This window comes from Callionymus lyra, chromosome 16 (genome assembly GCF_982586985.1).
Source record: "Callionymus lyra chromosome 16, fCalLyr1.hap1.1, whole genome shotgun sequence".
NCBI classification, from domain to species: Eukaryota; Metazoa; Chordata; class Actinopteri; order Syngnathiformes; family Callionymidae; genus Callionymus; species Callionymus lyra.
In genome coordinates, this window is record NC_141833.1 from 9,859,744 (window position 1) to 9,886,645 (window position 26,902).

General features: G+C 39.8%; 4 protein-coding genes across 6 annotated transcripts; 1 reads left to right on the plus strand and 3 right to left on the minus strand.

The window, feature by feature from the left end:
• Window positions 1–2,809: 2,809 nt before the first annotated feature.
• Window positions 2,810–7,043, minus strand: cmpk1 (cytidine/uridine monophosphate kinase 1). Its single transcript, XM_087811648.1, has 6 exons — window positions 6,808–7,043; window positions 5,179–5,325; window positions 3,809–3,961; window positions 3,670–3,746; window positions 3,402–3,498; window positions 2,810–3,272 (listed from the first exon to the last, which is right to left on the minus strand). The coding sequence occupies exons 1-6, from the start codon at window positions 6,943–6,945 to the stop codon at window positions 3,231–3,233; spliced, it is 654 nt and encodes a 217-aa protein (XP_087667774.1). The 5' UTR covers window positions 6,946–7,043; the 3' UTR covers window positions 2,810–3,230.
• Window positions 7,044–7,108: 65 nt separating this feature from the next.
• On the plus strand, window positions 7,109–11,581 carry fam78ba (family with sequence similarity 78 member Ba). The gene is made up of 3 exons (XM_087811647.1): window positions 7,109–8,232; window positions 9,372–9,651; window positions 10,677–11,581. The coding sequence occupies exons 1-3, from the start codon at window positions 7,904–7,906 to the stop codon at window positions 10,917–10,919; spliced, it is 852 nt and encodes a 283-aa protein (XP_087667773.1). The 5' UTR covers window positions 7,109–7,903; the 3' UTR covers window positions 10,920–11,581.
• Window positions 11,582–12,044: 463 nt separating this feature from the next.
• On the minus strand, window positions 12,045–24,442 carry LOC148063597 (UDP-N-acetylglucosamine transporter-like). Of its 3 annotated transcripts, none has more exons than XM_087811643.1 (9): window positions 24,309–24,442; window positions 23,189–23,381; window positions 21,556–21,784; window positions 21,329–21,483; window positions 15,397–15,519; window positions 15,154–15,328; window positions 14,088–14,206; window positions 13,875–14,008; window positions 12,047–12,686 (listed from the first exon to the last, which is right to left on the minus strand). In XM_087811643.1, exons 3-9 carry the CDS (start codon window positions 21,746–21,748, stop codon window positions 12,623–12,625), a joined length of 963 nt encoding a protein of 320 aa, XP_087667769.1. In that variant the 5' UTR covers window positions 21,749–21,784; window positions 23,189–23,381; window positions 24,309–24,442; the 3' UTR covers window positions 12,047–12,622. The 3 variants fall into 3 exon arrangements, with proteins under 3 accessions (XP_087667768.1, XP_087667769.1, XP_087667770.1); XM_087811644.1 differs by lacking the exon at window positions 24,309–24,442 and adding an exon at window positions 23,685–23,745; XM_087811642.1 differs by lacking the exons at window positions 23,189–23,381; window positions 24,309–24,442 and adding an exon at window positions 22,314–23,172 and having other exon boundaries at window positions 12,045–12,686.
• A 709-nt stretch (window positions 24,443–25,151) lies between these two features.
• On the minus strand, window positions 25,152–26,727 carry LOC148063598 (uncharacterized). The gene has a single exon (XM_087811328.1). The coding sequence runs from the start codon at window positions 26,700–26,702 to the stop codon at window positions 25,650–25,652; it is 1,053 nt and encodes a 350-aa protein (XP_087667454.1). The 5' UTR covers window positions 26,703–26,727; the 3' UTR covers window positions 25,152–25,649.
• Between the last annotated feature and the right edge of the window lie 175 nt (window positions 26,728–26,902).

Sequence of the window (26,902 nt, forward strand, 5' to 3'; positions counted from 1 at the left end):
ATCTATGGTCCCGCTGCACAAAGTGGGATATGTTTTGACATCAGTTACCATGGAGATTTATTCCGTGGAGCTGGCCTGCTCCAGACCAGGATAAGTTCCAGGATCTATATGATCTCATCCTTTATCTCAGTCAGAAGTCACCACAAATCAATCAATATTTATTACACTGCACACTACACACTCTCAAACATTTATCTAGACCAGACTTTTGACTGTATTTATGCGGCCCTCATAATGTCAAAGTATGATCCTGTATAAATGGTTCTAATTCGTTAAAAAGTGTATTTTGTATTTATTCTTTAACATTTTCACATAACACTTATTTGCTTTTTCCCTCCTTTTTGTGTTAAATTTTTTTGAGTATATATTAATCCCTCAAAATATTATTTTAAAGTTAGTTGAAGAAATGTTTTGAAAAAAACCCTCATATATACAAGAATAAAAGTGCATCTTATTTAGTTTAATAAATGGTCTAATGACGAATTTCCTTAATTCTTTTAAGGATTTTCTCATCTTTCTTTTTGCTCGACGGCCCCTAACAACATTCACAGAATTTAATGTGGCCCCTGAACTGGACCCTCTGTAATTATTAAAATATGTGTGATCATTGGTTAACATAATTTTACAAACTGATTATTTTAGATTATTTTGTCATTTACACTTTTCCACAGACTATACACAAACCATATAGATATGCGAAGAGTAACATGATGTTACTTTATTTAAGGATAAACCAAAGAAAAAGAAAAAGATTTGTGACAAACTGTTAAAATGGATTATACAAATTTTCTTTGCCTTTCAAAACTGAAGTCCCACAGTGGCATAAGAAATGGAAAAAGGATGCCGGAGCCTCCATGTATACAATGATACTAACAACTCAATCAAATCAATGCAAAAATAACACATTTATTTATTTATTTATTACCTTTGCAGGCCATATTTAACTTAAGTTCTGAACTTAACGAAAATGATTAAAAACATACTGGTCTCAGACCAGCCGACCACTGTCATCATCCGGGAAGACGGCAGCATTGTCCCAGTCTATCAGTGATAGCACTGTAGGGGGCGCTCTTCTTCCTCATCACTGGATCCTGGATCACTGATCTGATCCAGCCTTACACCCCAGCTCGGGCTCTGAGGTCTGTGGATCAGAATCTACTGATGGTTCCTCGCACACGGTTCAGAACCAGAGGAGAGAAATCCTTCCAGACTGTTGCTCCTAAGCTTTGAAACGATCTTCTTCTCCCTCTGTGTTTGATGATCTACTGACTCCTTCAAGAAACATCTTAAGACGTTTTTATTTGTTCAGGCTTTTCCTTGATTTTCTGGAACTCCTGTGTTGTTCTCAATATTATCTTGACCTTTAAAGTATATATTTTATTGAGTATTGTATTTATTGTTTAAGCGCTTTGTGACCCTGGTCTGGAAAAGCGCTATATAAATAACAATTACTTACTTACTCATGCAGGCCACATGGTGGAGGACAACACAGGCCACAATTATATCACGTCAGGGCTAACACTCAAGTGTTCAGGCACTGAAAGCCTTCAGTAGCCAAATCTCTAGGTGGTAGTGGAAGAGACAAAAAATCATGTCACCTCTGGGATTTGAACCCAAGACATCATGCACCAAGAGCAAGGAACATACCACTAGACCATCAAGCCATGAAACAAGCATGCTTTTTGTTACTATAGCTTAAAAGTGAGTTTATAAATCTATGAACCAGCATTGTTTTTTATTTTGTCTTTGGGTTCTTCATAGGCTTCTAAAGGGATGTCTTGTTGTGATAGTGCATCAGTGAATCTGTGATCGATCGCAGGGTCTAGTTGAGGAAGCCGTGTGTTGCATTTAGCCAGGATTGGTTTCACCTGATGAATCCGTGTCTACTCATCCTGGCTTGGTCTTTGTGCAACCAAGTAAGCCTGGACGCTCTCATTTTGGATTTATCGAACCCAGTTTACTTACTTATCCTGGATGTCGCAATCCTACTTTTGTGCAACAGGCCTCAGGAATCCTAAACGGTGGGCTGTGAAGGTTTTGCAAGTAAGTTGCCATTTTTTTTTTGTTTATTATAAATGTTCAGATATTATTAAATTCCTTTTTTTTAAGCAGGCTCTGAGTTCTAGAGAAATAAGATTGCATTATGTTGATACAAAGTAAGAGGAAATTCATGTAGATTTTTTTTTTCTCAAGATTAGAGCAAAGTGAGACCAGATTAAGGTGAGATGAAGTTGGACTAAGAATGCAAAGAAAGACAAAGAGTTTAGGATGTGATGATGATCAAGATATTTTAAGGTGGAGGAAGCTAATCTAAAAATAAACTGCAGTTACTTTCCAGTATGCATTTACATTAAATGAAAAAGTATTACATAAAACAATAATTCTCTATTAAGAGATACTTTAAGGTTGAGCAAAGTTTTTTTTTTCAATGTTCATTGTGACGATTCTCATGAATAATTTTCAATGTTTTGTTTATATATTTTTTAATATTTGCGCACATATTCAAATGTTTTGCATGAAACTACAGAAATAAAAGAAAATAATTCTTTATATATAGGAGTCCAAGTTCTACCATCATCTGTCCGTCATGTTTGCACGTCAGGAAAGACATTTTGTACCTCATTATAATGTCTCCTTCATTTCTCTTCACAAATGGATTCAAGAGTACCAAGCAGCACCACCTAGTGGATAGGAATTCGCTTCCCTTCATTTTTTATTACGTGTTTTTCAATCGATATAAGCTAAAAAAACAAAGTAATAAACATTTATCTGCACAACAACTTCTAAATGATCAAACCACTAAACACCATTCGCCAGAATTTCCACTTTATTTACCACCACAGTACAGATTTGACCAAAAGTGTTAGTACAAGCTTTGTCTTTACATCGTCCAACCTGGTGTTTGTTTCTTCTTCAATCTCTCACACACACACAGAGAAAGACACACCGTTGTGTTTCCATGATAAGAACAATCAGTGCCGCTTCGCTTACACATTATTAATCCATTAAATAAAGACGGGTAGAGTCCCTCCGAGGTTTGAGCCCATAATGATCCGAGTCATCTCTACTTTTCCCTTGCACACTAATAATTAAACAGACCAGCATTTACAAAAGAGACGACGAAACTTAATGAAAAAAATAAAAAGATCCAATATTGGAGTATTAGCAGGTGATTTTTAAAACAAAACAAATAGAGGATAAAATTCAAGTGTTGGCGTGAGAAGAAAAACTCAACCTTCTTTTGTCAGGATCTCCTTCACCCGAGCAAACACCTGAAAAAGAGAAGTTTTATTCAAACATTGCCCAAGAGAAGTCTTATGGTGTGGGCGTCTGGCGCCACCAAGTGGTCCAAGTGAAGTACTTTTATTTTATCCCACAATTATAATTTATTTTGTACTGACCTCGTCCACATTCTTGGAGGCGTCCACTGTGCGCACTTTGCCGTCCTTCTCGTACAGCTCAATGATTGGTCGTGTGGACTCCAGATAGGTTTTGATCCTGCGTGCAAAAAACGGTGACTGGTTATCGGGGTCAAAAATCTCCCGAGACGAGAACGACTTGAGAATTAGGTCAAAAGCATCGTTGCAGGTATCCATGTAACCATGGGCTAAATGGGTCAGAGGTTCCAAATTTGATCACATGCACTCATTACTTAGAGCAGCGTTTTACCTCTTTTCCAGACTTTCTCTGTTGTCGTCTGTGCGCCCGCTGCTCTTCCCCCTCTCCAGACATCTGTCGATGCAAACCTGCGGAGACACGAGGTCTTCAGTGGGACAAGAAGCTTTTTTTCCCGGCGTACTCGACGTACCTCGTTGCTGCAGTCGAAGAAAAGCACAAACTTGACGTCAGCTTCGTTGTCCATGACGGAGTTCCAGCCCCGGAGGTTGTCCTCGTTGCGAGGGAAACCGTCTATTAGGAAGTGAGACTTTTGCGTGTCCCCCTTCATGGTATCTTCCATCGCCTGCAAAGTAACAAATGTGTTTTTATATTGTTTTGTTAAAGCAGATTAACTCTAGCTTAGCAAACATTTCTATCCATCTCCTCTCCATAAGATGGTTCAGACTCACCTCCACCTGCTGAGACTTAATGACCAACTGATCGTCAGAAAAAGCTCATACAGAGGTTATCGGTGAAATAAAAATATTTGATAAAAAATAACTATCTGTGCAGCATCTTTCTTCTGCATTTCTGCATCTAAACCACAAAACAAATGACCTTGACCCCAAAATAAGTCACTGATTATCTCGAGTTTTAACCCCATTTGTCAAGATTTTTTAGAGTTTACTCCATTTACCAATGTTAATGTTTATGGTATGTTTGTTTTTGGAATGACAGTCTACAAATAATATTTTACATAAAATTAGTTCAAGGGGGTTTTATTTGGTTTTATTTTGTCTCTTTGCAAAAACTTCATAGATTTTTATTTTTTTAATTAAGTAATCTGAAAATTAAGAGTCTGTTCTGAATTGTTTTGTTTTTGTGCCAGAGCATAACTTATTATTAATATACTTATTATTATATTATAAAATAATAATTCTGCAAGATCCAAAATGTTTTGCCGTTTTTTTTTTTTAATTGGATACAATTGGATAGAGATTGCTTAGTGGATTTAACATTTTTTGTTTAACTCTTAAGGGACATTAAATGAGGCAAAGAAAAAAATAACGTCTGATTTTCTGTTTGTGCGTTTTGATTTCAGTGAACACCGGTATTTGTGGTGGTGTGCTTGAGTTGAGTCCAGAAGCTGACACTTTATATAAACCAGATGTTTTATTTTAGTTTCTAATGATTACGCAAAAAAGCAATATTGACCCCTGCTCGTGAAAACTAAGGTTGCACTTGGGACTCGTCTCAAATACAGCAGATTGTAATCGACTAGAACTGTTAAATAATCAACTACTTTATGAACTGAAACTTCTTGTAAAAACAATATTTTCATCTGATTCAATTATTCATTAAACTCTTTAGATAAAAAGGGATTACAAAGATCAACTAATTACACATCATTATTTCATTTTTATTTCTTGAAAGCCAAACATGTATTGTATTTACAGATTATTTACTTGAATAAAATAATCCATGCTGACCGAGTGCATGTTTATCCATTATCATAACACAAGCACTGCTACAGTGGGATCATCTTTCCACTTGTATCCTCAGTAATAAACGTCACCTCACCTTTTGAAGTAACTTGATGGTGATCTCCACGGGAACAATTTTGCCTTCCGTGATGTAGTTTGAAATGAGGGTCCCATATTCCGACCCCTCCCTGAGGCGCTCCGCCCTCAGCAGGTCTCCGGCTGACAAGTGAGTGTAGTTGTAATTCTGGGAAACAAAAGCAAATGGCTGTTGAAATTGAAGCGTGAGTTTAAAAGAAAATACAAATCATTCCAAATGAACAAACAAAGCGTCGCCCTGCATGGCAGGTCCTTCAGGTCCAACGGCAGAGTTCAGCCGACACCTAGATTCAAAGTAGAGAGCGGAGACTTTTCGTCCGGATCAAAGTTCATCGCTTCATAAACTTCGGCTTCTTTGTGGTTAAATGACTGAATAAACTTTGTCTGTAGACATTTATGACAGCATTTTATCCATCACTACCTTTATCCTCATTGCTGTATCCGGTTGTAATCAGTAATTAAACTGAAAGAAGGAAAACTAGAAGAACATGTTTTATAATGTTGTTTGAAGGTGGCTATGTGGCAGATGTTAATGATGTCTTTAATAGTACAATATATTGAAAAACCTCCCAGTTTAATTGACCAAAAAAGATGCATAATAGTTCCGTATATTCTACATGTTGATGTGTAGAGAAATACAACAACTTAATATCTTTTTTCTCTTCATTTAATAGATTAGATTGTATCTTATGGACCATTTGATACAAAATGTGTCATAATATGGTGAGATTTCGGAATTTCTCGACATCTAGTCCAGTTCAGAAGTGGAAACACTGGCGTCACTGTGACGTGTCACACACACACACACACACACACACACACACACACACACACACACACACACACACACACACACACACACACACACACACACACACACACACACACACACACACACACACACACACACACACACACACACACACACACACACACACACACACACACACACACACACACACACACACACACACACACACACACACACACACACACACACACACACACACACACACACACACACACACACACACACACACACACACACACACACACACACACACACACACACACACACACACACACACACACACACACACACACACACACACACACACACACACACACACACACACACACACACACACACACCAGAGGAATGAAAACCATACCGGTTTCCTCTTCAAAAATCCATTTGCTTTCGTCTCATGTTTCACATTATTTTACTATCATCTACATGAACACACACACGATTTGCCAAAACCAACGACTCTATTGTGCCGACATTTATGAGGCGTTTTTCTCGTTTGTTTCCAGAGTGACTCATCGGTCTTCCTTCTCACACCCTAACGTTGAAACACAAAGAATAGAATGTGGGTTTTTTTTTTTAAAAAAGGAACATCTCCTTGTAGCGAAGCAAATAAAAGCAAAACGCTGTGCGGCTAACAAGCTAACTGCTACAACACTGATTCATTTTGGAGGACAACCGGAAGTGTTACGTTTTATATTAAAATAAACAGAGAAAAGTTGAATAAAGTACGAGATAATTGTGATTTTTAATACGATGTGTTTCAGTTTTAACCGATAGAATTCGGGGTTTTTTTTTGTTTGTTATTCTTCGCAGCCTTACCTCCACGATCCGGGCGCACTGGGTCCCCTTCCCGGCGCCAGGCCCGCCCAGCACGAACACGACCTGCGGCTTCATCGTCCTCAGATAGACACCGGACAGCACCTTGCGGGAGACCTTCGTCAGCAGACGCGCGATCATACACCGGCGGTGGCGACACACGTCAGTCAGCGGGGGTGGAGACAACGAGCCGAGCCCTGCGTGACCACCGGTGAATGCGTGTCCGGCCGACGAGCCACTTCCGCATTGACGCCCAGGCGTCCAATCACAGTGCGCGGTTTATGTGACGTAGGCTGCTGTTTTTTTTTTCCTCCTTCCCCCCTTTCCTTTTTTTTTTTTTTCAATGCGGTGGTGACGCCTCTTCTTTGCTGCTTCAGCATCAGCACCTCGACACCGACCGAGCCCGAACCCCCCCGGAAAAAAGATGCTCTCGAACTCGACTCGTTCCGCGGGGAGCCAGTGATGTCACGACGGTCTTCATCCTGGTTCCATTCATCATGCACCATTCATGCAGGAATGGCCGCGTTCCACTAGCAACACCGGCGCCTTTGCCTCGCCTCCTCAGAACTCCCTCGCTTGATGGATCTTTTTTTCTTTTTTTTTATTATTTCTGACGTGAGTCTACTTTGATCTTCCACGACGGATGTGTAGAGGGAAAACCAAACAAACAAAAGGCAATCCCTCCTCCTCCTCCTCCTTCTCCTCCTCCGCCTCGTCCTCCTCCGACGCACCTGGCTGCCTTGTCGCCTCTTGACATGACAGCTCAGAACCGGGAGCAGAGCAGCTGGACCAAGGGGCACCGACGTGCGGCCGGACATTTAGACTTGACTGGGAAGCGGGGAGCCGAGGCGAGGGACCAGCCCCGGGGAGGCCTGATCGCAGTTTGTGGGGACGAGCTCCAAGGGCAGTGCGGCAGTCAGCAGGCAGACCGGGGGGAGGAGGCTGCTGCAGGGATCTGTGATGCTCCCCTCCTCGTCCCCACTGCCTCCTCAAACCCATACTACAATCTAGAATTCCTCCCTTGCATGTGTGCTGCCTCGCAGAGGATGTGCAGTTAAAACCAGGTTCTGCTCTTCAGGCAAACCTGGGTAAGGAACTGATGTGCACACTGGCCAGGTACCATTTGCTCCCTTCTTTTTTGCTCATTCTGCTGGTCGCCTGCACTATGGGATGTCTACAGAGCATCGCATGCAAGCCCCGCATCAGACGGGAGAACATTGTGGTGTACGAGGTGTCCGCCTCCATCGACCAGTGTCCCACCATCATCGAGGAGAACTCGCCCATCGTGCTCCGGTACAAGACGCCTTACTTCAGGGCCTCGGCGGGGGTGGTGATGCCCCCCGTGCCCCGCAACGAGACATGGGTGGTGGGCTGGATCCAGGCGTGTACCCAGATGGAGTTCTACAACACGTATGGTGACATTGGCATGTATGTATACAGTCGGGTTACCTGACTTAACTCAAGGTCCGGGGGGCCAAATCTGGCCCGCCAAGTGATTTTATATGGCCGGCCGGACGGTTGGTGCTGAAATCAATGTAGATAAATGTTCACATCGCGATCCTTTAAGACCCCAGTGGTTAAACTAAGTTAAGGTACAGATGATCCACAGTCGTACAGAGATTTTAAAGGGATAGTTTACCCAAAATTCAAACTCATTTTCTACTCGCCCTCATGTCGACTACGTGTTGGGAATATTTTCAGAGTAATCTGTTACTTTATAGAGTTCTCTTCGTCCAAAAAGACACTTAAAAACATCCAAATACCTCCGAGGTGCTCGTTTGTAACGTCCATCGTCTATTGAAGCCTCAATAAGAGGAGTTTTTCCGGAATAAAACCTAAATAGGTCTAAATTTTTTCGTAGCATAAGTTTGAAGAATAAATGTAAGTAATTTATATTTTTAGAGCGCTTTTCTAGACCAGGGTCACAAAGTGCTTTAAAAATCAAAATAATACATAATAAAATATATACTTAAAAGATCAAGATAACTCAGAGAATAACACAGGAGTTCCAGAAAATCGGGGAAAAGCCAGAATGAATAAAAATGTCCTAAGATGTTTCTTGAAGTAAGTAAGTAAGTACTGGTAAGTAATATTTATAGAGCGCTTTTCTAGACCAGGGTCACAAAGCGCTTAAAACAATCAAAACAATACCCAAGAAAAAATATACTTAAAAGGTCAAGATAACACCGAGAACAACACGAATTTCAGAAAATAAAAAATAAGTAAGAATTTGGGCAAATACCACGAGCATATACAGGTTACCGTCTACACCGGAAGAGCTCGCGATATTTACCCAGAGCACTTTAGTACAGTAGAGTAAGAGATTTTAAAGTAAAGGTATTTGATGTGTTTGGTAAAATACAACACAGGTAGAGAAAGTTAGGGTAGATGTAAAGAAAGAAAATATAAATCTCAATCAGATTACTACCTATTATAAGTTATACATTTTCTTATATTTCTAAAGAAAACACTTTGTGCGGCCTCAGACTAAGAATGCCAAAAGATTTCGTGTCGACACCCCTGCCATAAACAAAACCTCTCACCGACTCTCCTTGTGACCCCCACAGGTCAAGTTGGGAGCTCCCGGAGTTGCGCGAGGGTCGAGTCAAAGCCATCAGCGACTCGGACGGCGTCAGCTACCCCTGGTACGGCAACACCACAGAGACGGTCACGCTCACCGGCCCCACGTCCAAACCTTCCCGGCTGACGGTCGGCATGAACGACAACTTCTACCCCAGCGTGACCTGGGCGGTTCCCATCAGCAACAGCAACACACCGATGCTCACACACATCACCAGAGACCAGAGCTTCATCACGTGGTTGGTGGCCATGAACTCCATGACCAAGGTGACACCATTGTCCTGATGAGTAAAAGCTTCTTTTATTGTCATTGTAGGAATAAATCTACGCTTTTCTTAAATAAATATTTAATCATTCCCTAAGTCTTAGAATTACAAACATATTGATTTAAAAATTAAATTATTTTTAACAAATAATTAAATTATTTTATTATTAAAATGTTCTCTTATATAGTACCGTTTTTTGCTTTATTTATTTAAATTATATGATTTGTTTTTTACATTCCACCTCGTAAAGCTAGCATGTTCTGACTATTAAAAAGTCAGTTTCTTTAAGTTAAATCACTTTAACACAGTTTTAAACTCGTTCTCACAAGCGTCCAAAGTCTTGTAGTAGTCGAGGTCGCGGGCCAAAAAATGTTTATTCACCAACAACTGTCTGTGACAGGAAGTATGAGTCTTTTATTTGTATTTTTTGAAGACTCAATCTATCGCTCTGTGTGTCCTTTTTTACCGAAACACGTCCATCTTTCCTATTTATCTCTGTTTATCTTCTATCTCAAACAATGGCATCTTTACAAATCATAAAATCAACATGAGCATCAATTTACTTTGATTTGAAACTAACAATCTACATAAAATGACTTAAACTACGTCACTTAAACTCTCAGCGGAGCCAGGCAAGTGTGCACAATATTTCATTTGTTTCATTTATTTATTGTTACACTTAACCATACCCATCGATAACACATAAAATATATTACAGCAATGATTTACTGTTAAACTGTAATGTAAAGTGTAGGCGTTTTAAGATTTAGCTTAGCTTGTTGCTAACAGTGCTTGCTGCATTTGTTTTCACGTGAGATTTACCTCCTTAATGATTTTGAAGATTAGAACCTAAATGATGTAAATCTCCAGTTCAATTTCATTTCTAATATGGAATGGTTTTTTATATCAGTTTTTTCTACTTCTTCCTCTTCTTCTTAGCATAATAATTATTATTATAATATTTTTTTTATCCTGTCAATCAGTAGGTGTTAGTGACGTTAACTATCGGCCTCTCATGTGTTTCAGGAACGTATTGTGCTGCAGACGGTTCGATGGCGGATGCGGGTGGACATCGACGTCGACCCAGATATGCCTCTCGGGTCTCGGGCTTCTTTGGTGGGTCGGCCATATCAAGAGCAGCCCCACATTCTGAACTACCAGGAGCCCATCCCTCCGAACGCACTCGGGCGGCCGAATGCCAACGATGCACAAGTCCTTATGTGGAGGCCACGTCGAGGGGTGCCCTTGGTGGTCATACCCCCCAAATGATACTCAAAGAAACGAGCCTCCATCAATAGAAACTCCACAACTATTAAGATCAAGTGCCCAAAGCTGCACCAAATCTTGTTCTGTGAAGAGGATGACTGACTTTCTGGATCCACCACTGGGCTTTGAGCTGGCAATAAGACCCACTTAAACTGCACCCATGTGAAGATCTTATTGCATGAAAGAGGAACAACGTCTTCATGGCGCTAAAGAGGAGCATTTGTTTTTATAAAACTTGACATTTGGAGACGTTGAAAAAGGCGACTGAAAAGTCCTCATCGGTGCCACTGACAGCCTTCAGCACACTCAGAGTTAAAGGATTTATTTAGGCAAATCTTCGCCACTTTCAGATTAAAACCATCCGATTGTATCAAGATACATATTTTTGCTGTAGCTCTTCCTCAAGACCTGCTTCTTATCGAAGGATTTTTGCTAATCAAAAGTGTTGCACCAACATTACCATAGTGTAGTCGAGAGCATTTTTAACTGGAGGCTAAATGATCCGCTGCTTTGAAAGGTTTTAACGGCATGTGTATGTTGTAGATCAGATTTACACCAAAGGTTTACGGTGTCGGTGGAATGAGGCCAAACTGTACTAAGTGTAAATTTAGAGTAGCGTTTTATTCAGGCCAACTTTTACAGCCGGGTTGCTTACATTCTGATCAGGGATCTGATTGTACCCCTTTTAAGTTCTACAGCATGGAATTAAACAAAGCCTATGTCTGGATCTGGATAAGTGCCATTTTTTTTGTACAACTTATTGTCACTTTTGTGAATGATGGAGTTTAAGTGATTTTTTTTTTTCTTGCATTGTCTATGTCTTGATATTGTGACACTGTACGGACAAGCGAAGTCACGTGACTCCTCCTCCTCCATCTGCGCTCCTCTCCTGGTTCACCTCATGTCTGTCTAAACACAAACTATGCAAAGATTGTCGACCCTTTCCAACCCACGTCTTTGTTGAATTAAAACGGCTGTTACTCCCATGAAAAATGGGTTTTAATAATTCAACTTGTCAGTCGCAACAACGTCGCTCAATCTGACATCTGTTGCTATAGAAACCGGTGACGATCCACACACCGCAACAAATGTTGGAAAAAAAAGACACACACACACACAGAGATTCTGCACCTCGTTCATTTCACTTTGAAGTAAAAAAAAAAAAGGATCAAGGAAGAGCAAATTGTTTCATCACAGAAGATTCATGAATTTATTCATCAGCTTTAACACAAAGACTTTTCGTTTTTCATTGAAAAAGCAGCGAAGACTGTCCCTTTGAAATAAATACTAAAGCAGTCACATCTCATCTCATTCTGTTTGTATCAAATAAAATAAAAAAAGACATTAAACAGCGAAAGAATCCGTCACATATTGAGGTAATGCTCCATCTCTCCTGCAGATGGAGCCTCAGTTGAAGGGTTCAGCTCGACTAAAACCCTTTTCAAATCCAGTTCAGGAAACGTATAAGTGCCGAAATGTAAAGCAGGTGAACGCTGTGAACCCTTTTCTTGCAGCATGTCAATATCACACACGTGTGTGTGTGTGAGAAGATGTAATGAAGTAGTGATTGTGTTTTTAACATCTTGGTTGTTTTTTTGGCAACACTTCCACACTTGAGGCAGGTTTGAATACCAAACAGGCTTCTGCTCTTACAGAGATTCCTGTCTCTCTCTTCATCACCTTGAAGGCGCTTGCTGGTCGCGGGTTTACTTCTCATAGGCGTACAGAAATGTAGCAGCCGCCACCATCAAAGCTCCGACTGCAAAATGTCTGGAAGAAACACAGATGGTCAGTGAATGGAAAGTCTGATCTCATAAAGTCTAGAGCAGTGGTCCCCAAAAACACTTGGATGGGGACCGGTGACGGTCCACCAGGCACTTGATACCGGGATGTAGAGAAAGAGTTTATAAGAGAATTAATTATGTAATTGATTATTATTGTCTTAAAAGATCTTTTATTTTGGAAACACAAACTCTAAAGCTTGTTTTGGAGAGCCTGGGGCTCTTGCTGACTCAGCATTATGTTATGATGAGATGTATTTTTATGAACTAAAATAAAAGGTTGTTGCCGGTTGTTCCGGTCCAGGGAAATGTTGCCTAACCTTAAACCGGTCCACGGTGCAAAAAAAAGTTAAGGGGCCACTGATCTAGAGTTGGAGCAAACAAGTCAAAGGAGGCGAAGAAGAGAGTGCAGGCCCGGGTGACAGGGATAATCGGTTAAATAAAAGAGGGATGCAAGTGTTTAATTAAAGCTACACCTGACCCATTGTGATGTAAAGTGTGTCCTAAGAAATTATAAGAAGAGAGAAGAGTCAGAGTTGAAGATGCTAGGGTCAAGCCCAGCTTATGTGGAGACAAGGGGTCTCGGATGTGGTAAATATCATAAAGAGAACATATATTTTGTTGAATTAATTAGGGCAAAAAATAAATAAATAAATAAATATTCAATATAATTTGTGGTAATTTCAATGACACCAGAACAATGTCAATGTTTACTTTTGAACCTGTTACACACGTTAGATGTACGTCACGTGTATTACTTTTTTACTATCGTCATTATTCTGTTTATTTCTGTTCTGATTGGTACAATTTACAAACTATTACTGAGTTTTGTTTGGGATCTTTCAACATGTCTCCTCATTAAAGAGAATTATTGGACACAAGATTTATGTCTAAATTCAGGTTCCTTCTGTATTTTTGAAAAGCACTTGTATGGCTTCAGACTGCTGCTGCTGCTGCTGGTCAGTGTCAGAATTAGCCAAAAATACAAACTTGACTTTATGAATCGTAATTATCATTGATGTTGTTAAATTTAACATTGGTATTTCCTGAACATGGAAGTTATTTAATTGATTTGTCAAATTGTGTGAAATCAGCTCCTTGGCTGCGTTATATGCAGTATCTCTTATGTCGTAGTGTAGACTGTTTTTTTTCCAACACATCCGGTATCCCCTCTTACCTGGAGGGGTTCAAGTCATCCAAGAGGAAATAGGAAAACCCTGTGGAAAAGATGATGGACAGTGAGGTAGCGAATCCTTTCAGGATGTTGTCGGCGTATTTGATGACCACTGCGACGACCAACCCGCCGAAGGCCTGCAGCACAATGAAGGGTTGTTGAAAACAGGCGCTGAATAAACCGAGCGTCTCAAGACAAAGAGGTTGTTGGTCCAACCTGTAAGACTACTACGACGAGAGTGATGGCAGTGTAGCCTTGAAACATTCCTGATATGGTCACACGCCCTCCGTCGTACGTTAACATGCCGATGGAGCCGAAGATCAAACCAAAAAAGCCTGATGGGAGAAAGAGTCACACAAGGAATTGTCAAGATTCAAAATTAATTTTGAAGGAGATAATTGGACAAAACTGTTGGAAAATTTGTTTTTTATTTTGGCTCAAATTCAATAATGTGTCCCATGAAGGAAGGTAATTGTGCACTTCTGATAAAACTTGATCCTTTGACCTAAAAAAATATATCTGGCATAAGTTGGAAATACGTCCCTTGAACAAGTTCTTTTTGTTAATAATTAAGAGAAGACCTTGCATATCGCCTTATTAATGCCACAAAGGAGGTCATGTGATCTTCCTTACCTGTCTTAAAGTGAAGTACAAAACTGATTTAAAAAAGGTTGGATTTCATTCATTATTTTTCATCATTTTATACTTTTGCCCCTTTTATATTTCACTTTTTAATAAATATCTAAATATAATAATAATAAACATAATAATGTCAACTGCTATTTGCTGTCAATACAATTTCCAATGCTTAAAAGAGATATGGAAACAAATCAGATTTTAACAACTATTCTAAACAATTCTATTCAATGTTCATCATGTTATGCTTTTTCATTTGTATCCTTTTCTTTGCGTCATTTCCTTTTGATCTATGTTCTTTATATTTGCAATTTTTCATCCTTGCACTGTGTTCTTTAGTTTGCACTTTGTTCTTTCTCTTGTTTTTTATGAAACGTGTGTAAATGAGACGACTAGTTTCTTTTGAAGGACCCTAACTCAAACCCTAACGAACCCTTGTTCACTCGTTCACTTTTTTGGTAAAATAGTTCAGTTCATAATTCAAATGTTCAGTCAAGTTCCTCCCAAGTAGAACTAGTTCTTGAACTAATGAACACGTTCAGATACAACACTGGTCTGTGCTCTTGAAGTGCTTTCTCCTCGTCCTTGAATACATTTCTTTCTTTAACTTAAGTAGTTTCTGATCCCGACTGTTTGGTCTACTTACCCAGCTGAATGTTCCGGACCCAGACGCTCTGCTTGGTCTCCTTAAGGATTTTCTCAAAGTAAACTCCAGCAAAGCCGCTGGACAAACAGGAAACCAAGACGGCCATCAGACCCACAAACTGAGCCCCTGCTGTCAAGACTTTCTCCTCGTCCTCGGGCTCGGGTTCCATAGGCCACTGTGGGGGTGATACCACGGGTTACTTTTAAAAGGCCTGTGTGTGACCCACCAATGCAGCAAACCCACCTGGATGAGAGTGACCCCCGTCATCAGGATCAGAAGGGACAACCACTGGTTGGTGAGCAGCTTCTTCCCCAGCATGGAGACGGAGAAAAGTGCTGTGGTGAGGATCTTCACCTGGTATGTCAGCTGCAGGGATGAAGGAAGTGTAATTTTATTAAGTAATTTAAGGGAAAGGAACGGATCAGGTTTAAGGAAATAATTTGAGAACTACAGTTGAGTCCATTAGACCAGGTGTGTCCAGTTGTTTTGAAAAGGTGATCAACTGGTCTCGCATTGCGACCCATCACACCCTAAATGACCCAAATAAAGAAAATTATAATTGTGAATGTTTAATTAACCCATTATAACTCATTTATTATAGGTAAATAAAATAAAAGCAGAGGTATTTTTGGTTCCCAATCCACCACATGAGAGTCGAAATGTGTTCTTTCTTTGTTTAATTTTATTTTTAGTTATCTCTGCCATAACATTGTTATCTTGTATAGGAGGAGGTTCAATGAGCAGACATGACAACCCGAGATAAGAAGGACTAGAGATTGAGGAAGTTCATTTAACACGTATAAACAAGAGAAAAAAACTGTGTGATTTGGTGGAACTAGTAAAACAATAAATAACAAGTAGAGGCAAATAATAGGTGAGTAGTTCAGCTGTTACATGAATTCAGTACAGGTGACGAAAGAATGAAATAAAGAAGAAGAGAACATTTTTAGTAACAAATTGAAATGATCCAAAGTTGAAAATGTATTTTCAGGGAAAATGTGATTCTTTAAAATGTTTAAAGGTGATTAAAAAGGGGCCAGTATAGTCAGGACAAAGATATTTGACAACCACCAGCTACTTCTAATAACAATACTAACTAAGTTAGCAATAGACTGCTCCATTGTTACAATGCTAACTCATTTAGCAATGGACTGCTCCATGGTTACAATGCTAACTAATTTAGCAATAGACTGCTCCATGGTTACAATACTAACTAAGTTACTAATAGACTGCTCCATGGTTACAATACTAACTAGTTTAGCAATAGACTACTCCATGGTTACAATGCTAACTAAGTTAGCAATAGACTGCTCCATGGTTACAATACTAACTAGTTTAGCAATAGACTGCTCCATGGTTACAATACTTACTAATTTATCAATAGACTGCTCCATGGTTACAATGCTAACTAAGTTACCAATAGACTGCTCCATGGTTACAATACTAACTAGTTTAGCAATAGACTACTCCATGGTTACAATGCTAACTAAGTTACCAATAGACTGCTCCATGGTTACAATACTAACTAATTTATCAACAGAATGCTCCATGGTTACAATACTAACTAGTTTAGCAATAGACTGCTCCATGGTTACAATGCTAACTAAGTTACCAATAGACTGCTCCATGGTTACAATACTAACTAATTGATCAACAGACTGCTCCATGGTTACAATACTAACTAATTTATCAACAGACTGCTCCATGGTTAAAATACTAACTAGTTTAGCAATAGACTGCTCCATGGTTACACCACTAACTCATTTAGCAATAGACTACTCCATGATTACAATGCTAACTAAGTTACCAATAGACTGCTCCATGGTTACAATACTAACTAGTTTAGCAATAGACTGCTCCATGGTTACACCACTAACTCATTTAGCAATAGACTACTCCATGGTTACAATGCTAACTAAGTTACCAATAGACTACTCCATGGTTACAATGCTAACTAAGTTATCAATAGACTGCTCCATGGTTACAATGCTAACTAAGTAACCAATAGACTGCTCCATGGTTACAATACTAACTAATTTATCAACAGACTGCTCCATGGTTACAATACTAACTAATTTATCAATAGACTGCTCCATGGTTACAATACTAACTAATTTAGCAATATACTACTCCATTGTTACAATGCTAACTAAGTTACCAATAGACTGCTCCATGGTTACAATACTAACTAGTTTAGCAATAGACTGCTCCATGGTTACAATACTAACTACTTTATCAATAGACTACTCCATGGTTACAATACTAACTAATTTAGCGATAGACTACTCCATGGTTACAATACTAACTAGTTTAGCAATAGACTTCTCCATGGTTACAATACTAACTAATTTAGCAATAGACTATTCCATGGTTACAATGCTAACTAAGTTACCAATAGACTGTTCCATGGTTACAATACTAACTAGTTTAGCAATAGACTGCTCCATGGTTACAATACTAACTAATTTAGCAATAGACTACTCCATTGTTACAATGCTAACTAAGTTACCAATAGACTGTTCCATGGTTACAATACTAACTAGTTTAGCAATAGACTGCTCCATTGTTACAATACTAACTACTTTATCAATAGACTACTCCATGGTTACAATACTAACTAATTTAGCAATAGACTACTCCATGGTTACAATACTAACTAGTTTAGCAATAGACTTCTCCATGGTTACAATACTAACTAATTTAGCAATAGACTATTCCATGGTTACAATGCTAACTAAGTTACCAATAGACTGCTCCATGGTTACAATACTAACTAGTTTAGCAATAGACTGCTCCCTGGTTACAATACTAACTAAGTTATCAATAGACTACTCCATGGTTACAATGCTAACTAGTTTAGCAATATACTGCTCCATGGTTACAATACTAACTAATTTAGCAATAGACTACTCCATGGTTACAATGCTAACTAATTTAGCAATAGACTGCTCCATGGTTACAATGCTAACTAAGTTAGCAATAGACTACTCCATGGTTACAATGCTAACTAAGTTAGCAATAGACTGCTCCATGGTTACAATGCTAACTAAGTTAGCAATAGACTGCTTAATGGTTACAATGCTAACTAAGACGTTTATATTTGTTCAGGCTTTTCATTGATTTTCTGGAACTCCAGTGTTGTTCTCAGCATTATCTTGATCTTTAAAGAATATACTTTTTTGAGTATTGTTTTGTTTGTTTAAGCGCTTTGTGACCCTGGTCTGGAAAAGCGCTATATAAATAAATATTATTTACTTACTTACTGTATTCTAGTTAATCCGTGATAAGAAGGACTAGAGAATGAGGAAGTATATTTAACAAGTAAAACAAGAGAAAGACTGTGTGATTCAGTGGAACTAGTAAAACAGTAAATGACAAGTAGAGGCAAATAATAGGTGAGGAGTTCAGCTGTTACATGAATTCAGTACAGGTGACCAAAGAATGAAACTAAGAAGAAGAGAACATTTTAAGTAACAAATTGAAATGATCCAAAGTTGAAAATGTATTTTCGGGGGTAATATGATTCTTAAAAATGTTTAAAGGTGATTAAAAAGGGGTCAGTATAGTCAGGACAAAGATATTTGATAACCACCAACTACTTCTTATAACAATACTTACTAAGTTAGCAATGGACTGTTCCAGGGTTACAATACTAACTAATTTAGCAATAGACTTCTCCATGGTTACAATGCTAACTAAGTTAGCAATAGACTTCTCCATGGTTACAATGCTAACTAATTTAGCAATAGACTGCTTCATGGTTACAATGCTAACTAAGTAAGCAATCGACTGCTCCATGGTTACAATGCTAACTAAGTAAGCAATAGACTGCTCCATGGTTACAATGCTAACTAATTTATCAACAGACTGCTCCATGGTTACAATACTAACTAATTTATCAATAGACTGCTCCATGGTTACAATACTAACTAATTTAGCAATAGACTACTCCATTGTTACAATGCTAACTAAGTTACCAATAGACTGTTCCATGGTTACAATACTAACTAGTTTAGCAATAGACTGCTCCATTGTTACAATACTAACTACTTTATCAATAGACTACTCCATGGTTACAATACTAACTAATTTAGCAATAGACTACTCCATGGTTACAATACTAACTAGTTTAGCAATAGACTTCTCCATGGTTACAATACTAACTAATTTAGCAATAGACTATTCCATGGTTACAATGCTAACTAAGTTACCAATAGACTGCTCCATGGTTACAATACTAACTAGTTTAGCAATAGACTGCTCCCTGGTTACAATACTAACTAAGTTATCAATAGACTACTCCATGGTTACAATGCTAACTAGTTTAGCAATATACTGCTCCATGGTTACAATACTAACTAATTTAGCAATAGACTACTCCATGGTTACAATGCTAACTAATTTAGCAATAGACTGCTCCATGGTTACAATGCTAACTAAGTTAGCAATAGACTACTCCATGGTTACAATGCTAACTAAGTTAGCAATAGACTGCTCCATGGTTACAATGCTAACTAAGTTAGCAATAGACTGCTTCATGGTTACAATGCTAACTAAGTTAGCAATAGACTACTCCATGGTTACAATGCTAACTAAGTTAGCAATATACTGCTCCATGGTTACAATGCTAACTAAGTTAGCAATAGACTGCTTCATGGTTACAATGCTAACTAAGTTAGCAATAGACTGGTCCATGGTTACAATGCTAACTAAGTTAGCAATATACTGCTTAATGGTTACAATGCTAACTAAGACGTTTATATTTGTTCAGGCTTTTCATTGATTTTCTGGAACTCCAGTGTTGTTCTCAGCATTATCTTGATCTTTAAAGTATATACTTTTTTGAGTATTGTTTTGTTTGTTTAAGCGCTTTGTGACCCTGGTCTGGAAAAGCGCTATATAAATAAATATTACTTACTTACTTACTGTATTCTAGTTAATCCGCGATAAGAAGGACTAGAGAATGAGGAAGTATATTTAACAAGTGAAACAAGAGAAAGACTGTGTGATTCAGTGGAACTAGTAAAACAGTAAATGACAAGTAGAGGCAAATAATAGGTGAGGAGTTCAGCTGTTACATGAATTCAGTACAGGTGACGAAAGAATGAAACTAAGAAGAAGAGAACATTTTAAGTAACAAATTGAAATGATCCAAAGTTGAAAATGTATTTTCGGGGGTAATATGATTCTTAAAAATGTTTAAAGGTGATTAAAAAGGGGTCAGTATAGTCAGGACAAAGATATTTGATAACCACCAACTACTTCTTATAACAATACTTACTAAGTTAGCAATGGACTGTTCCAGGGTTACAATACTAACTAATTTAGCAATAGACTTCTCCATGGTTACAATGCTAACTAAGTTAGCAATAGACTTCTCCATGGTTACAATGCTAACTAATTTAGCAATAGACTGCTTCATGGTTACAATGCTAACTAAGTAAGCAATCGACTGCTCCATGGTTACAATGCTAACTAAGTTAGCAATAGACTGCTCCATGGTCACAATGCTAACTAAGTAAGCAATCGACTGCTCCATGGTTACAATGCTAACTAAGTTAGCAATCGACTGCTCCATGGTTACAATGCTAACTAAGTAAGCAATAGACTGCTCCATGGTTACAATGCTAACTAAGTTAGCAATAGACTGCTCCATGGTCACAATGCTAACTAAGTAAGCAATAGACTGCTCCATGGTTACAATACTAAGTTAGCAATAGACTACTCAATGGTTACAATGCTAACTAAGTTAGCAATAGACTGCTCCATGGTTACAATGCTAACTAAGTTAGCAATAGACTGCTCCATGGTTACAATACTAACTAATTTAGCAATAGACTGCTCCATGGTTACAATGCTAACTAAGTTAGCAATAGACTGCTCCATAGTCACACTGCTAACTAAGTTACCTGTATACTAGTTAACTAGTTGTGTTTCCCTCCTTGTTGCCATATTGGTAATTATTATAGAATCATTCATATGATTAATGTATCAGAGGAATGCCATTCATCATTCATAATAATATATTATTACTATTTCGTGATAGAATACCAAACCGAACTTGGGCCCTTGAAATACCTCACGATTGCAAAATGGTTGAAGAGCTCTCTTGAGACGCAGGTGCTGAATCAGCGTTATTTCGGAACTTTAAAGAGAACCAGGAGAGAAGAGTCACCTGAAAGGTAGCTGCGTCCAGGTTGGATAAGGCGATATAGAGCAGGTTGTTCTGCAGCGTGTAGATTCCTGCAGGAATGGCTAATTTCAATGTCTCCCTCGGCTTGCAAAGCACCTCCTCCTTCAGCAACTGGTTCATTGCATGTATATTGCATTCTGGACCAGACAAAGAACATGTTGTCAAAGAGAGTCAGAGGGTAAAAGAACCTGAGGAAGGAGGTCACTTACTGTTCTCCACGAAGACCAGGATCAAGCAAGCAATAAGCTTGAGCACCTCGGAGCACACCACAGCGGAGGAGGCCAAGTATCGAGGGCCTTCGTCGACCAGGGTCCGGGAGTACCTCATGGTGAGAACCAGCGAGGTGGTCTGTAGCACCAGCACCAGCAGGGACATGTACTTGAGCCACTGCGAGCCCCCCATTGTGGTCGACTCTTCTTGAGAGGGAGTCAATGAGGCCTTCGAGGGTTGAGAGATATGCAGAGTTAGAGGGAAGATTCCTGCCATCTCGAGGGCAGGTGACCGTGAACAGGACCACACAAGATATCTACAAGGTTGTTTGGTGATAGCGGGGAAGTCGACGAGACAATGACATGACTTTGATGATGGAATGCTGGCCTGTAATTAGAAAGTTGTTAATGGTTCTGAAGAACCTCAGGGGAAGTTTTAGTGTTGCCATTTGCCCCAGTTTTTTACAAAGGCTTCCCTCGGGTCACGGTTTTTAACAGTTTTATAGTTCTACGGCAACCAAACCAGCAACACTAATTGGTTTATAACAAACTTGTATATAAAGGTCACATTACCTGTTAAACGCACCGTATTAGGCTTTCTTAGAAATTCTTAACATTAAAACTCTGTATTAAAAACAATTCATTTTAAAGAAATTCATAATATATAAGACCTATTAATAACATATCATGATCTACATTATCTACTTCAACTTCCCCCAAAAAGGACGAATACATTTATATTAAAAATGGGAGGGAACCTCATCAGAGCTTTCACTCCCGCTATCATCTTCTGGGTCCGTGTCGGATTCTAATTTCACGTTTTCAACCATGTTAAAAATTGTTCACGTTCTTATTTCCGATGGTATTGAGAAAATGGATTGAGTATTGTGTAACAACTCAATTACCTGAATCCTTAAATACATTTTTCTCCTTCTGAAGAGCTCATGAAAGGAACCAGACACATTACGTAATAAAAGCCACGGGCTTTGATTTCAGTACGTGACATTGTGACCTCCAGAGGGATCAATAAAGTTCTCTCTCTCTCTCTCTCTCTCTCTCTCTCTCACACCCATTATACCCTTATTGGGATGGGGGGGGGCTATCCGAGTTTCTTCGGGCAATAGGCGGGGGACACCCTGGAGAGGACACAAAGACCTTAAGCCATAACTCCACCTATGTTTGCCCGTCCATTCCTTACCTAGTCCCTCTGCTAGTTTGCTTAGGGAAATAAAGCCGATTGTCAACACAGTTCATTGGTTGTACTAACAAGAGGCAGATTACCGGACTCGGAACGTCACCGTCATTGGTTCTCCAAGACGGACAATCTTCACTCCTTAATCTTGTTTTTCCAGACGAGCTCATATTGGTTACGTCCACAATTCTTGTTCTTCGTGTGCATTAAAATCTGCTGTTGTTTTCAGGAAGTAGAAGCTCTTTATGGCACGGATGGGTTAAGTATTAACTCTGTTCTGTCTCTGTTTTCTCAAACACATTTGAACCTGAAGACGGTTCAGTTCAGATGCAACGTCCTCAGGTCATCATACAAGCTTTATTATTGGGAGTGTTTGCTTTTGCCGAAGAAGGCGAAAAGAAGCCAGAAAGTGTGAGCAGGAGGTGTGTTCCGCACACTGACCTCCTTATGCAGCGGCTCTGCCGGGCGGCGACACGACACAATCCCCCTCTGTTCGAGGGGAGCTGGTCCTCCAACACACCCACGCCGCTTAAACCATTAATATTTCCCTCCGCAGCCGGCGCTCCCTGGAATACGGCGCTGATCAGGAACACAAGAGGTCCTGGAGTAGCGTGTCCGCTGAGATTTCGAAACCCTATTGTGAGAAGGAGTGAGAGACCAAAGGCAGAGGAAAGTGAGGATCACTTTCACGATGATGCGGCATCAGATTACAACCAACAAAAACACACTCAAGATGTGTCAAACAGCAGCAGAGTTCGAGGTTAAACACACCGTACATGCTAGCTGCCCTCCTGCTATAGCTTCACCACCCAAACCAAACCGTCTCCATCCATTCAAGAGTTTACGACTGTACTTTCTTTTATTGTACCTTTATTTTCTACTCCATCTGAACTACCCTTATCTTCCTTCATCTCCCTCATCCCACCTACTTACTAACCTCATAACTTTTCCCTTTATACATCTGTTTTTCACTCACAATCCTTATTTCTAATGTAGATTTATTTTACTTATCCTCCAGATTGGACCATCGCACCCACAGTTCCTTCGTCTAATGGAGTACCTTCTATTATGACACATTATTTTTGGTGCTTGGTTCGGTTTTTCTATTGCTTATTTTTGTCTTATTTTCATTCTTTTACTCTGTACTGACGCCACAACAAAGTTGTGTTTACAACTCTGGCAATAAAGGATTCTGATTTCATCCATCCTGCTTCCTACCTTCACATCTGGGTTTCCATCATCTACACTTTCCTTTTAAACACTAAACTTCTCCTATCATCCACAAACCTTCCATCCCACCCACCAATAAATTCAATTATTTTATTGTTATACCTCTATATCGTCATCCCTAATACATATTTACAAACAAGTCTCCTTCCATTTTTCTCAAGTCTTTTTCTTTCTCAACTTCTTTTTATCCACATTAACATCCTTAAACTTACTTTCAATAGTCAACAGATAAAAAAGAAAAAAGAAAAAGAAAACTATTTATCTGGGTTCATAGAGACTCGTCATCACTTTCTCTCCGTGTCCGACATGTGAACCTCGCCATCACACTTACCTGTGGGCCCACCTGGTGGAGCGTTGAAGTTCATCCGCCGGACAACGAGTCGCTCCGACGCTTGTCAGTCGTGGAATGACAGCACGTGTTAAGTTGCCACGGAGGCCGGTTACAGTTTTGGCATCAACCGTGACACCAGTTGAGTTAAGGCTGAGAAGTTTTTTTTTGCAACGTCGCCTCCCACTCGAGCCAGGATGACATGAGGTGACCGAGGAGAGAGAGCGACACCTGCTGGACGGATTTATAACGCAGCGAAGACATACGTCGTATCCGATTTATTTAAATAATTTGAATCTTATAAAGAAATACGGATCATTTAAATATATTTAACGATTAAATTGCTCTAAACTTTAGTTATTACTCAATATTTAAAATTCCATTTTTTTTTAATATTTTATTTTCTGGATGAATTTTCTTATGAATGGCAACCTTTCCAGGGTGTCCTCCATTCTGAATAAAAATTTTATTGCCAGTGTTGTAAACACGACTTGGGAATTTTATGTGGTGTCACCACAGAATAAAACAAAGAAATAAGATAACACACAAATAAGCAATAATAAACAGAACCAACCACCAAAATAGCCATTCTACGACGTCAATTCTCTCACCCTATAGCTGGTATATAAGGGAATTATCAGAAGAAAATAAAGCTTGATGCATATAGATTCAACACCTCTCTTGTTCTTCCCGGATAATTATTTTATTACAAATTATTCCAAGATTATTTGCAATTGCGATACTGCTTAGAGTTTCATCCCCAATCGTGGAATGTGCTTCCAAATAATAACACCAGCGAGTTTGAGTGTGTAAGATGTATCCAGAGGTGAAACTTAACAGGAGTCATTCATTTTTAATAGATTTAATTTATTAAAACTACTACAGATGACATCGGAGTGCGTCGCCATCTTAACATCGTAGGCGTCCATGAAAGCGAGCAGTGGAGCAGTGACTTGTCAAAGCTGCCATTGAACTTGTCCAATGACTTGAACGGAAAGCTGAGTCAGCGCCGCAGGCCTGGAGAGCTGCTTCATCATCATCTCTTTGTGTGCTTGTGCAAGAACGACTCCCCGACACGAGCATCTTTGTTTTCTCTTCTCAGGTTATTCATCTCCGTCAGAGAGGCTCGGCTGTTTATGTTTTCAGTTGCCAGTGAAGCGGTAGAAAATACTCCAGTAAAAGTGTTTATAGTTAAATAATATTATTTCTAGATGTTGCTATCATTGTTCTAGATGTTTTTATTTTAATTTTTAATTTTCTTTTAGCTCAGAATTTAGTTTCCTCTTCCGTATCTCAGTTAAGCATCCCTAAAAATGTGTGTAATTGAAGGGGTCCGGATGAATCTCAAGGCGCCGTATCAGCACTGCTGTCCTGCTGAGCCGACTCCGTATCGTCCTTCTGAGTACTTGAACTACTGTCCGTTTCCGTCTCGTCTTTTTTACAGCACATTTTCTGGGCGAACCTCTCGTAGATGAATATGATGCCATGGCAGTCGATCTCCTCGATGGTCTGGACGAAGCACGAGAAGACCCTGTCGTCGCCACAGTTCTTCTGGCAGATGACGGAGGTCAGCTTGTAGGACATCCTCTCCTGGCCCACCAGGATTTTGATGACTTTCGAGGGTCTCACTTCGTTGGTGTTCATCAGCCCGTCGTCGGACACACGAGGGAGATAGACGGTCAGAACATCAGGGCAGGTGAAGTAGGTGGTTCCCGCTAACTGCAAACCGCAGTCGGCGCATTTTTCTCGGACGACTTCCGCTTTTCCTCCAGAGGTTTCGCCGCCGGATACGTCGGTTTGGGTCAAAGGCAGATTCAAAAAGAATATATTCCCCAATCCTGTGGTGATGTCGGAGAAGTAGTCGCACTTTTTGCATCGGCCGATGTCTTTTCGCGCCGCCGTCGTCTGAACGCCGCAGTCGTTCAACCAACACAGCAGTGGCCCCATCAGGTCCAGAGGGTTGTTCTTCTGCCCGTCTTGTAGGGATGGCAGTCTCTGGGCCAGTTCGTTCATGAGCTCCTGGAGCTCCTGGGAGCAAATGTTCCACGACGGGTTCTGCAGGGCGCTGGAGAAGGCCTTTGCAAATTTAGGAGGCATCAGGGATCTTTTTTCGAGACTCATCGGGGGAAGGTCTCTTAATTTTTGGTTGACTACTTCAACATTGCTGATGGCTTGCAAGGTGGCGTTCAGCCAGCTGTTCTCCCAGGACGACAGGGCATTGATGGACTGTCTGAAGGACTCGTGGCCCTGGGCTCCAATGTTGGTGATTTCTAGAGGCTGCAGTGTGTCCTGAAGAGGAACCTCCTCATCGTTTTCTGAGACCAGGAAAGATCTAAACAGCCTCACGGTTCTGGTCACTAAAATGCTGAGAGCTAAACATAAAAATAGACCCACCATATATCTGTGGGGGGGTGGGAAGATGGCGGTCCACAAATCTCACTAAATTGGAGAACATGTGAACACGCGACAGTGAAAGCGAATGCTTTATATAGACGAAAACGGATTGATGTGATGTCATCAAGCCGCGTCAGATGTGATGAAACCAGAAGTATGACATATGAAAGCTTCATGGTGGTGTGAGGACACTTTCGCTCGCC